Source organism: Panthera pardus, unplaced genomic scaffold (genome assembly GCF_024362965.1).
Source record: "Panthera pardus isolate Hobbes unplaced genomic scaffold, ASM2436296v1 HiC_scaffold_10, whole genome shotgun sequence".
Lineage (NCBI taxonomy): Eukaryota > Metazoa > Chordata > Mammalia > Carnivora > Felidae > Panthera > Panthera pardus.
This window is the reverse complement of record NW_026526655.1, coordinates 38,349,687-38,363,055: the sequence shown is the minus strand read 5'-3', so window position 1 is coordinate 38,363,055 and position 13,369 is coordinate 38,349,687. Positions and strand designations below refer to the sequence as shown.

Here is a 13,369-nt window from a genome sequence, read left to right as displayed (position 1 = left end):
ACTTACAGTCTACTAATTCACTTCTGAATTGCCTTTCCACTGTTAAGAGGCTACAAGAGCGTAAACAAGTCTTTTCAGAGTTACTGGCCCTATAGTACAACTGCTCCAAGGCCAGAAACTTAAAACACCTCAGTGCACCATCATCAAAACACTGGCTCAGAAATTGGTGTCTCATTTGCAATCCACCAGGACACTGGAGAAAAGATTGTCCTAGAAGGTTTTGTGCAAATCCTCTGATACCAACTCAAATGTCCCCATATATACCCTCAAAGGAGGGCCCCTATTATATGGGCCCCCTCCAGTGTTGATAAGATGCCAAGGAATTCTCTGGTAAACTGCTATAAGTTATTCCTTTTAACAGCCAAGTTGAAATAAAATTAAAATTAATGGAAAAATCTTGCCAAATTCCGGTAGACACATACCAGAGCAATATTCTCTACTTTAAACTCCACTCACTCTGGAGCCTGCAGATGGGATCCTGGGAAAACTGGCAAGAGCGGGCAAAGAGTGAGAATTCTTACCAGATTCAGCTTTTCTGGTCTCTGTGGTGCCTGGTCAAGAGGGGAAGGTATAATTTTGTGTTTTCCCTTCCTTTCCAAATTCACTCTTATGAATTTGGTTTATTGATCTTTTTCTCTTCCAGGGACTGCTATTGCCTTCTTGCTTGTCCTAAATCCTTCTTTCTTTTGGCAATCTTTAGGAGGTAGCTGTGGATCTTGGGAGAGTAGTATCTTTTGCACCATCTTTGGGGGCACCTCTTGTATTCCATGGGTTGTTCAGTATTGCCAGGGATATTTACTGTTTGCCCAGGCTGAAACTTGACAAGATATTGGAAATGCCTTTTTCTTTCTTTCTTTTCTTTCTTTCTTTCTTTCTTTCTTTCTTTCTTTCTTTCTTTCTTTCTTTCTTTCTTTCTTTCTCTTTCCTTCCTTCCTTCCTTCCTTCCTTCCTTCCTTCCTTCCTTCCTTCTTTTTTTAAAAGTTGCTTCATGGTCAGAAGTTGGCCAAATAGGAAGTTGGTATTCAGAGCCTGATAGTAACTTTTTTTTTAGGCCTTTCCACTAAGTTAAATGAAACTATGTACCTGGTGTTGGGAGTGGGGGACCAGGGGCATTCCAAAGACAAACAGCTCTAAATCTAGAACAAAGGAAGCCTTTGATTTCTATCTTAGTTGAAGGAAGATTTTCTCCTTGATGTAAAAAAGCAAATTAAAGATAATGTAGTTGGATGAGTAGGTCAGCCCCCTTTTTGGGGGGAATTAAAACCAACCTTCCTTGCCTTACAAATTCGGTTTTTAAAGAACAGAAAAAGCTCACCTATCCTTTTTATCAATCCCCAAATATCCTCTATTCATCTCAAAAGGCTTGTAGGTATTGTAAAATCCTAGATTTAGGAAACAGAAGTCCTTCTTGGAAGAAAGAATTACTGCATTCTTTCCCTGTGCCTTTGAGATGTAAATGTTATAAAGGTCTTCTCTAGGAACTTGTTTGTAGGCCATCTGTTGGAAATGCACATTTCAGGGAAATAATTCTTGTCAGAAAAAAGAAGAAAAAAAGAAAGGCTATTTGGAAACTAGGAAATAAAAAATCCTAAGTGTTGATGAGCACTGGGTGATGTACGGAATCTCTAAATCTCTATATTGTACACCTGAAACTAATATAACACTGTATATTAACTCTACTGGAATTAAAAAAAATGTTTAGGGGTGCCTAGGTGGCTGAGTCAGTTAAGTCTCAGACTCTTGATTTCAGCTCAGTTCATGATCTCATGGTTGGTGAGTTTGAGCCCTACATTGGGCTCTGCACTGACAGCACAGAGCCTACTTGGGATTCTCTCTTCCTCTCTCTCTGCTCCTACCCCACTTGTGCTCTTTCTCTCTCAAGATAAATAAATAACTTAAATTATTTTTTTTTAAATCTTAAGTTTTCTCCTCAAATATTAGTAAAGAGGTTTAAGCCATCTGAGCAGATAACCTTAACTAATTCCATTTGTCAAAAACAAAATTTAGATCTATGTATTTGTTTTGTTAAAATTTTTTTTTCAAATGTTTATTTCTTTTTGAGAGAGAGAGTATGAGTGGAAGAGTAAGTATGATGTTTCATCTCCAATTTTTGAAGAATTTTGTTATTGATTTGTAAATTGATTTCCTTGTTGTTTCAATTTCTTTTTTAAAATTTTTTTGTGTTTATTAATTTTGAGAGAGAGACAGAGACAGAGAGCACCAGTGAGGGAGGGACAGAGAGAGAGGGAGACACAGAATGTGAAGCAGGCTCCAGGCTCTGAGGTGTTGGCACAGAACCCCATGTGGGGCTCAACCTCAAAAACTATGAGATCATGACCTGAGCCAGATGCTTAACCAGTTGAACCACCCACACACTCTGTTGTTTTTTTTTTTAAATAAACTAGCGAGCTTTGCATTATCATACCTGTTTAAAGGCTAAAATTCGAAAACAAAAGCTGTAAGATTTCTGTTTGTATCCATCTATATGTGTATGTATGTCTATGTATGTATGTTATGTTTTTTTCTACTTCCTGATAATATTACCAAAATTAATTTGTAAAGAGCTCTATTTAATTGGCTTAAAGAATATTAAGCACGTACAGAAGTCAAGTATATTCTCTGAAATATAGAAACTAACCTAAATGTTTTTCAGGTTCACATGATCTAGGTTATCTTTGGTAAACAAAGAATAATTTTAGGATGGTTGGTTTAATTTAAAGCAGGCATGTCTTCAGAATTATCAGGATGTATAATGTAGACATAAAACTTTCATTCTACTTATGTGTACTAAAAATCAAATAAGCTCATGTCATCACTGTTACAGAATTTGTCAGCAAGAAAGGTAATTTAAGATGATTGTTAGCTGTTTACTATCTCATGAAACTTTCATGAGTGATCTAAACAATTGTTAAGCACAAGTAAATTAAATAGATGTAAGAAAAAATATAGATGTAAGTAAGATAAAAGTTTGTAAATAAACTTTTCAACAATAATTATGCTTTATGGTGTGTATACTTAAGAAAAGTTTCCAAAATGTTTTTGGTAACCTGAAGCTTTAAAGTTATACGAGATAAATTAAATGATGGATATTCATTGACTATATAGATCATTTCCAATTAACATAAAATTCTGAAACATTAATTACTGAACATAGATTTATCTACTTTTGGCTTCCTTTGACCAAGGTGCTAGAGATGTTTTGCTCTGTTTGTAAACATGTTTTATACCACATTGAAAAATGTACTATGTGGGAGAAATATACTTCTCAAAATTATGAAATTTATTTATAAATTTGCCAATCCACCGAATGCTAATGTAATAGACAATCCACTATTGCTTACTTCTTAGTTTTCACTAGGAGTTAGGGCTCTAGAGGTTAAGAAGTTTAATCAATTAAAATTATTGAGACATAATAAGGGTGAAAGAAAACAACTGTGTAAGAAAGGTAGGTAATAAAAGTAGAATGTATTTTTTTGGATAAGGAAAGGTATGAAAGATACGGGTTTTTTTTTTGTTTATTCGATTATTTTGATAAGAAAAAAGAGAAAGTAATTTTTTACTAAAGTAAAATGACTTTTTTTCTGGAACAAGAGAGAGAGAGGAAAATTAGTATAAAATCTGAATGGATATAATAGTTGTAAAAGACCTGCAGAAAAGGAATCTTGGAAAAGGAATTCTATGCGTGGTCAAGCTGGCTAAGATTGGAATGGATGTATTTAAGTTTAAAAAAATGAGTTTTAGCATCAAAAGTACACTAGTGCAAAATCAGAATTTGGTTTTCTCTCTGTTAAATAAAAGAACAATGGGTTTTTTTTGTTTTTGTTTTTTTGTTTTTTTAGATTATTGGTCTGCACTCAATAAGAAATTATAAGCAAAGGTGTTTTTTTTTTAACCTTTTAAGAAATCCTCCTGAAAAGCAAAAGATTTATTTCTTACCAAAATAGTTTAATGTGTTTTATGCTATCTTTATCATGTCTTTGTTTTATCTTACTTTTTTTAAAAGTTTATTTATTTGAGAGAGATAGAGAGTGTGTGTGCATGCCTGCACACAAGCCCAGGGGAGGGGCAGAGAGAGAGAGGAGAGAGAATCCTAAGCAGGCTCTGTGCTGTCAGCACAGAGCCTGATGTGAGGCTTGAACTCATGAACCACGAGATCATGACCTTAGCCAAAATCAAGAGTCAGACACCCAGGTGTCCCCAATGGGTCTTTAATTACTTAAGAAAAAGAGCTAAGGTGTTTTTTGTTTGTTTGTTTTTTTAGCCAGTATGAAGTTTTCTGTATTTGAAAGTAAAGACTTAAAGTCTTTAACTATCACTTTGGTTAAATGGATAACTAAATATTGTTGCACAGTGACCTATGATCCTATTTGACCGAGTGTTTTAAAATCTTTTGATATTTTTGATAAACTTCTTCCATAACAAATTCTTTTTTTTAATGTTTATTGTGCTGTCAGTGCATAGCCTGATGTGGGGCTAGAACTCATGAACCATGAGATCATGATCTGAGCCAAAGTTGGATGGTCAACCAACTGAGCCATCCAGGCACCCCACCCGCAAATAAAATTCTAAATGAAGTCTTTTTGACCTTGAACGAAGTTGGGTATTTTTCAAAGGTACCTGAAACATCTCAAAAGATTCTTTCTCTTTCCTTATGAAAGGATAAATATTAAACTAATCAGGCTTATTTGGTATGTTAAATTATATAGGAAGCATTGTCAGATAAGAAATGATGTTTTCAGGTTATATGGTGAGCATACATACGTTATCATAAGTGTTCCAGAAATTGTATAAAATTCCTAAAATTCTGATGCATTCTGGTATAATTTTATCTGTCCATAATTCCACTTATCATGTTAAATGTTATGTGTAACAAAAATTACCAAATTTCCTTGTCAATTCCTTGCAATTGTTATCGGATCTTCCACAATAGACCTATTTAAGTCCTTTGTCATATACAGGCAGTTATTGTTTTACTCTGATGCTTTTGCAAAATGAAATTCCTGGAAAGGACCCTACGAAGTACCCTTGATCACTGACACTGCTGCCAAATTACAAGGTGTACAAATCTCATGACTGTAGAAGGCTCATCTGACATCTGGTCCTGGGCCAATGCCAGAGACTTCAAAATCAAATTGACTGTGAAGATTAGTAGCTGACACTGAAGTACACCGTTTCCTCCGAAGATGTTGGATCAAGAACATTTCTCTCCATTCCTCTTTCCCTCTCTGGCCATTTTTTCCCTAATTATTATACCATGAAGGTCTTTATGATTCGTGTGTCCACCTCTCACCTTGAGCTGGCCTAGAAAGAGAATGCCATCACTCACATATGTCAGGCCACTGCAAAGGAGGGTAATCAAACTCTCAACTTACTGTTGGATTTGCTATAATACTGGTGACCCTGTGGTTCTGTCCATCAAAAACTTTCTCCTGATTTCTAATGTCTCGGTTTCTCTAGAACAAGCTTGCTGGATAACACTTCTAGGGAAGTGGAAACACGGTTATACAAGACACACTAACAGGCCAACTGGCTTAAAGAAGTATCCCCTCTTTGGGACCATTTCTTGGTTTGATTCTAGTTGGTTTGGTTCATGGGGACCCTGTTTCAGGAATGTCCTGCAAATCTTAGGAATACTTTTTTCTTATTTTTATTTTTAATTTAATTTTTTATTTTTTAAAATTTACATCCAAATTAGTTAGCATATAGTGCAACAATGATTTCAGGAGTAGACTCCTTAGTGCCCCTTACCCATTTAGCCCATCCCCCCCCCACAACCCTCCAGTAACCCTCAGTTTACTCTTCATATTTATGAGTCTCTTATGCTTTGTCCCCCTCCCTGTTTTTATATTATTTTTGTTTCCCTTCCCTTATGTTCATTTGTTTTGTCTCTTAAAGTCCTCATATGAGTGAAGTCATATGATATTTGTCTTTCTCTGACTGACTAATTTCACTTAGCATAATACCCTCCAGTTCCATCCACATAGTTGCAAATGGCCAGACTTCATTCTTTTAGATTGCCGAGTAATACTCCGTTGTATATATATATATATATCACATCTTCTTTATCCATTCATCCATCAATGGCCATTTGGGCTCTTTCCATACGTTGGCTATTGTTGATAGTGCTGCTATAAACATGGGGGTGCATGTGTCCCTTCAAAACAGCACACCTGTGTCTCTTGGATAAATGCCTAGTAGTGCAATTGCTGGGTCGTAGGGTAGTTCTATTTTTAGTTTTTTGAGGAACCTCCATACTGTGTTCCAGAGTGGCTGCACCAGCTTGCATTCCCAAGGAATACTTTTACTATTAATAATTATCTTCCTGGTCTATTGCTCCTGGTATGTTGTTCTCTCAAGGTTTTTAGATGCGTGTGTGCAACCATAAGCTAACAAATAGTCTCCCTCCAACTAGACTGTAAGCCTGACATCAGTTCCTCCTGTGAAATATATACTGACACCCAAAGAGACAATGGTAACTGAGAATAGCTTTCAACATCACCTTTGCTCAGACCTCTTGGTTGGCCAGAGGTTGATCAAAGGGAGGAGGAAGAACTGTCAAATTGATCTCACATTAACCTTTCCTTAGTAGACGAGGCACCACTGGTCCTGGGAAACAACATCAGCAAAACAAAACTTTTACATTTCATGTTCTTATAAATGTTCCATCTTCCCAGAGAAAAGACCATCTAGTTAACCAATTAATAATCACCAAGGTATATGGGTGATTGCTCCATTCCTATGATACCTCAGATTTGTAACCCTAGGTAATCAGGTTTTTTTTTTTTAATGTTAATTTATTTTTGAGAGTGGGGGAGCATGAATGGGGGAGGGGCAGAGAGACAGAGGATCACTGTGCTGATAGCAGTGAGCCCTATGTGGAGCTCGAACCCACAAACCGTGAGATCACAACCTGAGCCAAAGTTGGACGCTCAACTGACTGAGCCACCCAGGTGCCCCACTAATCAGGCATTTTTATTCCTTCTCTTCCTTGTTCCCGATTTTTTATTCTGTAAAAGCTTCCTGTTTTCCGCCCCATTTTGCAGTTCTCTGAACTGCAGTTCTCTGAACTTCAAAGTGCAGACAGTCTGCTTCATGAAGTGCAAAATAAAGATTGTTTGTATCACTTCAAATGTCTTCTTTAATCATTTTAACCATTTGAATGGCACACGTTCTGTATTCCCAGCATGTCTTCAGAACCCCTACATCCAGGAAGGTGTTTACTGCATACCACTTATACAAGGCATCATGTTAGGTTTTGGGGGGATACCAAAGTGACAAAGAAATGCTTCCTTCAAATTTAAAATCACCCCTACTCTTTATTCCTTGCCCTTTCTTTATGGAGTCATTTTATGCCTCCAATATCTTTCAATCAAATGACCCAGCTGCATGTGAAGCACACAGAAATGCATAGACAAAGCACTCCCAAGTCTTGGGTCCCTAGGCTGACCATCATTTCCCAGGTGAATACGAACCCCTGGGTAAACACAGGCCCCAGGTGACCATGATCCTCCAGGCTGACTGTGGTAGTTGGACTTACAGTCACTGTATTCTCTAAACATTCATACTATGACATGGCAGAAAAAATTACATTCATCAAAAAAGAATTTACAACCTATGAAGAATGGAGAATTACAATATATAAAAAGTCTTCCTGCTATAAAATGTCTTTCCATTCATCCATAGGTACATTGTTTCTAACCCCAACTTATTTTTAGAGTTTGGTACATCTAAAGAACTCTTCACCTGGTGTGTGTGTAACGTGCCTGTTAGCAGTCACCCATTACCTTTCAGGTAGTTTCCCTCTGGTGATATGTGAGCCCCCTGGAAACCTGGGCACTCTACAAAAAGCTCCTGGAAAATCATTAACACTAGGGACCACACTTTGCTATCAGACCTATTTGCCATGAGCAGCAAAATGGAATATATTGGTCTTATCTCTAGTCTAAAAGCCCATCTCTTCCCTAAAAGGCAATTTCTTTGCATGTAGTTAAAAGGATTAAAGGAACACCATTAACTTCCAGCATTTCTACTTACATTGCACAGTGCAGTGGAGTAAAGGGATTACCGATAAATGTTCGAAAACATTTTTGCTCCAAAAGTACCTCTATACAGTTTTCATTACCTGCAAGGAATCAAAAGAATTTAGGGAGTTTCCCAGAAAGAAATTTTGTTCAACGCAATCTATTTTTTTTTTTCATTAAGTATTGAATTCGACTGAATTCTCCTGAATTGGCTGCATGTTCATTCTCCATGGAATAAAATTCACAAAATGCCAAAATGTTATGAACTATGCTCACAGGTGTTCTGAGACATAATGAAACAGTGAAGGCCATATGTTCTGGTGGAGAGAAAGAGATAAAGAAGAGACCTCATTTGCAAGCGGAATGGATTCTATATCATCCTCAGCTCTTGTCAGATGTCTGACATAGCTGTTGACCATATTTACCATAGGAAATTATCCTTTCACCCTCACGAATAGGTTCACTTACAATTATGCAACCTAATTCAGGAAAGAAGATGTGATTGATAGAATTTAGTATTTGAGATAATGCAGGTGAAAAAGGGCTTTGACTATAAAATACTACACATGTGCTTAATACAGCACCAAGATCAGTTCCCAGCAAATAGTATGTACCCAATAAGTATTTTTTTTAATAAGTAGAGGAATGAATATGAGGAATTATTTTCAGCAAAATGACAAGTAGTTTCTTTTTTTTAAAAATTTTTTTAACGTTTTTATTTATTTTTGAGACAGAGAGAGACAAAGCATGAACGGGGGATGGTCAGAGAGAGGGAGACACAGAATCTGAAACAGGCTCCAGGCTCTGAGCTGTCAGCACAGAGCCTGATGCGGGGCTTGAACTCACAGACTGCGAGATCATGACCTGAGCCGAAGTCAGCTGCTTGGAACCGACTGAGCCACCCAGGCACCCCAACAAGTAGTTTCTAAATCAACTGAATTTGAGTTGAGTAAGGCCCTAGTTCTGTCAGCTTACTTGTTACCTGACTTAGGCAACTCACTTGGGATTTGTAAGCCTCAGTTTCCCATATATAAAATATCAGACTAGTAATGCCTGTCCTACCTAGGTCACAGGATGATGGAGTTTTCAGCTGATAAAGGACCTATATGTGTTTTGTGAGACCAGGTACAATTGTTGAAGGCAAAGTTATTTGGCTTTGGAATATAGATTGTTCTCCTGAACCTCTTCTTGGTTAAACTTAGTGCTAAATTAGAGTTCTTTTATGGTCCACCTCAGAATTATATAGATGTGTCTAATTTTAAGTGTTAAAATGCAAGCCAAACCTTTCTTGCACCTCTAGAGAGAAAAGGTGAAACAGTTTTTAGGATGAAGAAGCATATGAAGTGATGAATATAAAATCGCCTAACTTTATTCAAGTTATACTGTTTAGCTTTCCAACTATATCCAACCCTCACTCAAACCACCCTAGATACTGTTGAAGTGCTGGGAAGAGGGGCTTCCCTCTATTAGTATGACTCCCCCCAAAGGACCTAGCTTCATGCAGCACCTACATCTACCATTCCTTGAAGACTATGTGAATCCCAATTTCAGATCTGTGTGGGGAGGACTGAGGACCCCTGTACAACTTTCAATATTCTAAGTGCTCAGTGGAGGGGATTCTAGGAAAATGAGAGCTTGAATCTCAGATTTGAAAGGCTGCACTGGCAAGGTGATTGCTCAGGAGAGGGTCTCCCCCTTCCCTCCTTGCACCTGGATGGGCCCAAGAACAGAGGCACCTGCCATTCCCACACTATCCCACTCCAGTCTAAATTATGCGGTCTATAATCAGCACTCTTATGTCTTCCCCCTTCCTGTAGGTTTTCCAGTGCCAGAGAGATCTCACAGCTTGATTCAGATGGGGGTTAGGGAGCTCTCATCCATTAGTAGAGAGAAAAAAATCACAATCCACCAATGGCAGGGAAGGAGCAAAATCAAGTCGAACAAGCAGCAAAATGTGGCTCTCACCAAAGTCGGAACCACTGAAAAAAGGAGGACTCTAATGAAACCATAATGAAAGGTCTTACGTTGATATATCAGGGCACCCAAAAACCTTTCTGGACCTAATAATCATAGTTTTTGAGTGAAAAATTTAATAGAAGAATTAAAAATGGAAAAATAAAATTATAGGAGTTGAGTAAGAAACACATGGGCAAATATCCACATACACTTAGGGGTGAAAGACCTGCTTAAGCAAGACTGGAAACTTAGATGCAATAAAAGAAAAAAATTTGATAGATTCAACCATTTAAAGTTCAAAATCTCTGCATCAAAAAGATATCATAAACAAGGAACAAAGACAAATGCAACACACATAACAAATGGAGAATTCATATTTCTAACACAAGGTACTTCCGCAAACACTATGAGAAATGATAAACAACTCAGTAGGGAAAAATGAGCAACAGATGAAAAAGGTAATGTCCAGAAGAGGACACTTTCTTCGTCTGGAAAAGGAAATACAAATACATAAATAAATACACTATCAGAGAAACACAAATTGAAAAATATCTGTTTCTTGCCCTTCAAACTGACAAAAATTAAAAAAAAAGACATACTATCTTGGGCTGGCAGAGGCTTAAGAAGATAGTAAGTTTTATATACACGTTTGATGGAGTAATAAATCTTTATACTCTTTTTGCCAAGTAATATGGTATAATTTACTAAAATTAAAAAATTTTAGGGCATGTATGCCCTCTTATCAACAATTTCACTTTTGGGGACATCTGACAGAACTCGAGTTACCATAATATGAACATACACACTGCAGCATTGTTTGTAATAGGAAAAAACCTGAAAACAATTTGAATGTTCGTCAACAAGGATATGGTATGAATAAATAATAGATTCTGGTATACACACTCACACATGCCTGTATCTATCCAGCTATGTGGTACAAAATATACAACTATTAAAAAGATCAATGTATAGTGATACATATTGACTCGTCAGAGTATCTGCAATGGAAAGTTAAGTAAATAGTGACAAAAAAGTTACATAATATTTGCTCTATGATTCTAGTTTTTAAAAATAGGTGCATATATAATTGTATTTATTTATTATTCTCAAGGGAAAATTATGAAATATATATACACCAAATTACATCAGAAAGTAAATTTGGAAATGGAGACAATTTTACTTAGGCACTTCAGTATTTTTGATATGTTACAGTTAGTATGCATTTTCCTTTTTTACTCAAATAAGTGAAATAAAATTTTAAAAATCTCCCAAATAACAAGTGCTACTAAATAAATAGGGGATATAAGACATAAAAAGAAATGCCAAAAAAATAAATCACGCATCTACTAGTGGTCAATTGTGACAGATTATTACAATCATATTTTTTTGTTTGCTTTTTTAGCTTTATTATTTTAATTCCTTGTAGGATCTCTGGTTATCTCATGTAAACCAGAAACCCTGATTAAAACTAGTTCTTTCAGTTCATCCAAAGCTCTGAATAGGAGTTACATGTTAGAGGTTAACAAAAAGGAGGAAAGTGGATGTGCCTGGGTGGCTCAGTTGGTTAAATATCCGACTTCGGCTCAGGGCACGATCTCACAGTTGGTGAGTTCAAGTCCTGCATTGGTCTCTGGGCTGACAGCTTGGAGCCTGGAGCCTGCTTCAGATTCTGTGTCTCCCTCTCTCTCTAACCCTCACCACTTGTGCTCTCTCTCTCTTTCTCAAAAATAAATAATATACATCAAGAAAAATTTTTTAATTAAAAAAAAAGAGGAAAGTGAATTTTTACTGCATTAGGGCATCATGGTAGTCATGAAGGGGGAAAAGGGTATCTTAGATATAGAAAGATTGGAAACCATGGTTTACAATGTTACACTATGTTCTCACTTCCACTGAGACCACAGTGGTACCGGGCAGGCAGGAAGTCTACTGGAAACAGTCCAAGGACAATCAACTCACCATTGTAACAAGCCCAGTGCAGTGGCGTGTAGCCTTGGTTATCTTTGAAAGAACAGTCCTCCTCGGAAAGTGCCATCTGGAGCAGCTCGCTCAGCCATGTGGCATGGCCACGAGCCGCCGCGTAGTGCAGGGGTGTCCTCCCTCTGGAATCTTTACAGAGAATCGACACTTCTTGTTCCAGCAGCATTTGCACACATTCCTCGTGGCCTGTCATAATCTGAGGCATTGCAATTAAAAACACAAAACACATCTCAGAAGGGCAGAGATGCAGGAAGCAAAGCAGGGCTAGGTGAGGCTGGGCTCAGAGTAAGTGGACATACACTTGGGCCTTAAGGCAAGCAGACTCTGCCCTACTGCGGAGGGAAGAGGCAGCACAACCCCAGCAAGATTCCTAACGGAGAAGTCTGTGAGCACTAGCGCTTCAGAAACATCTCTTGACTCTCCAAACATAAACTTGAAAGGTAGCGTGATATAGTGGAAAATACTAGCTTCAGATTCAGGAAGGTGCAAGTTAAATCCTGGCTCCCACTTACGACACTTGGACAAATCAATCTGCCTTTCTGTGCCTCACTTTATCCACCTATAAGCAGGAATAGTCATAATGACTCGGAGGTTGTTGTGAGGCCTCGTGAGGTATGTAAAGGCTCCCAGCCTGTGACACGGACCACAGGAAGTATTCAAAAAATAAGAACTACGATTATGATATTAACCACTTAGAGTTCTTATTCTTTTCATTTATCATAGTGTTTAGCACCATCCCCAAATAGCAATTTCATAATTTGTTTTTGTTTCATTTAGTTTATTTGACACGCATTAAAAAAATTTTAGCAGATATGTATGAGGAATCATCCAAGGATACATATTTCAGCAGGATACGTATTTCAGGTGGGAAATTGTCACAGAATACATATTTTAGGTGGAGAATGGGCCCACATTTGTAAAAAAGAACAATTAGAAATAGCATGGCTACTGAAAACTAGGTAATCACTACAATAAATTATACCTCCTAAGCAAAATGGAGGATTAAAATAATGCGGCAGAAAAATACTTAGTGACATGGAGGGGTGCCTGGATGGCTTAGTCAGTTAAGCGTCTGACTCTTGATTTCAGCTCAAGTCATGATCTCATGGTACGTGAGTTCAAGCCCCGTGTCTCTCAGCATGAAGCCTGCTTAGGAGTCTGTCTCTCCCTCTCTGTCCCCCTCCCTAAATAAAAACATTTAAACAAAGAAAAAGAAAAAAATATTTAGTGACATGGAAAAAAAGTCCTTGATCTACTTAGAAAAAAAAAAGCATGTTCCAAATAACATCATCAGTATTCTCTCTTTTTAAAATTCAAAACAAATGCACATTACAGCAAAAAAGAATGGGGATATATTTACTAAAAAGTGGTTATCTCCAGGAGGTAGAATTGCTGGTGATTGTGATTTTCTT

At 37.3% G+C, this 13,369-nt stretch overlaps 1 protein-coding gene across 10 annotated transcripts in view; it reads right to left on the bottom strand.

Annotated features, from left to right (window-relative positions):
* The window catches only part of ANKRD44 (ankyrin repeat domain 44), a 324,230-nt gene that overhangs the window by 13,669 nt on the left and 297,192 nt on the right, over positions 1 to 13,369 (bottom strand). For all 10 annotated transcript variants that reach the window (XM_019428337.2, XM_019428342.2, XM_019428339.2 and 7 more), the window contains exons 21-22: positions 11,937 to 12,153; positions 8,035 to 8,122 (exon numbers count right to left, since the gene is read on the bottom strand). In XM_019428337.2, coding sequence (XP_019283882.1) covers positions 8,035 to 8,122; positions 11,937 to 12,153 — 305 coding nt within the window. The remainder of the gene's footprint in view (positions 1 to 8,034; positions 8,123 to 11,936; positions 12,154 to 13,369) is intronic.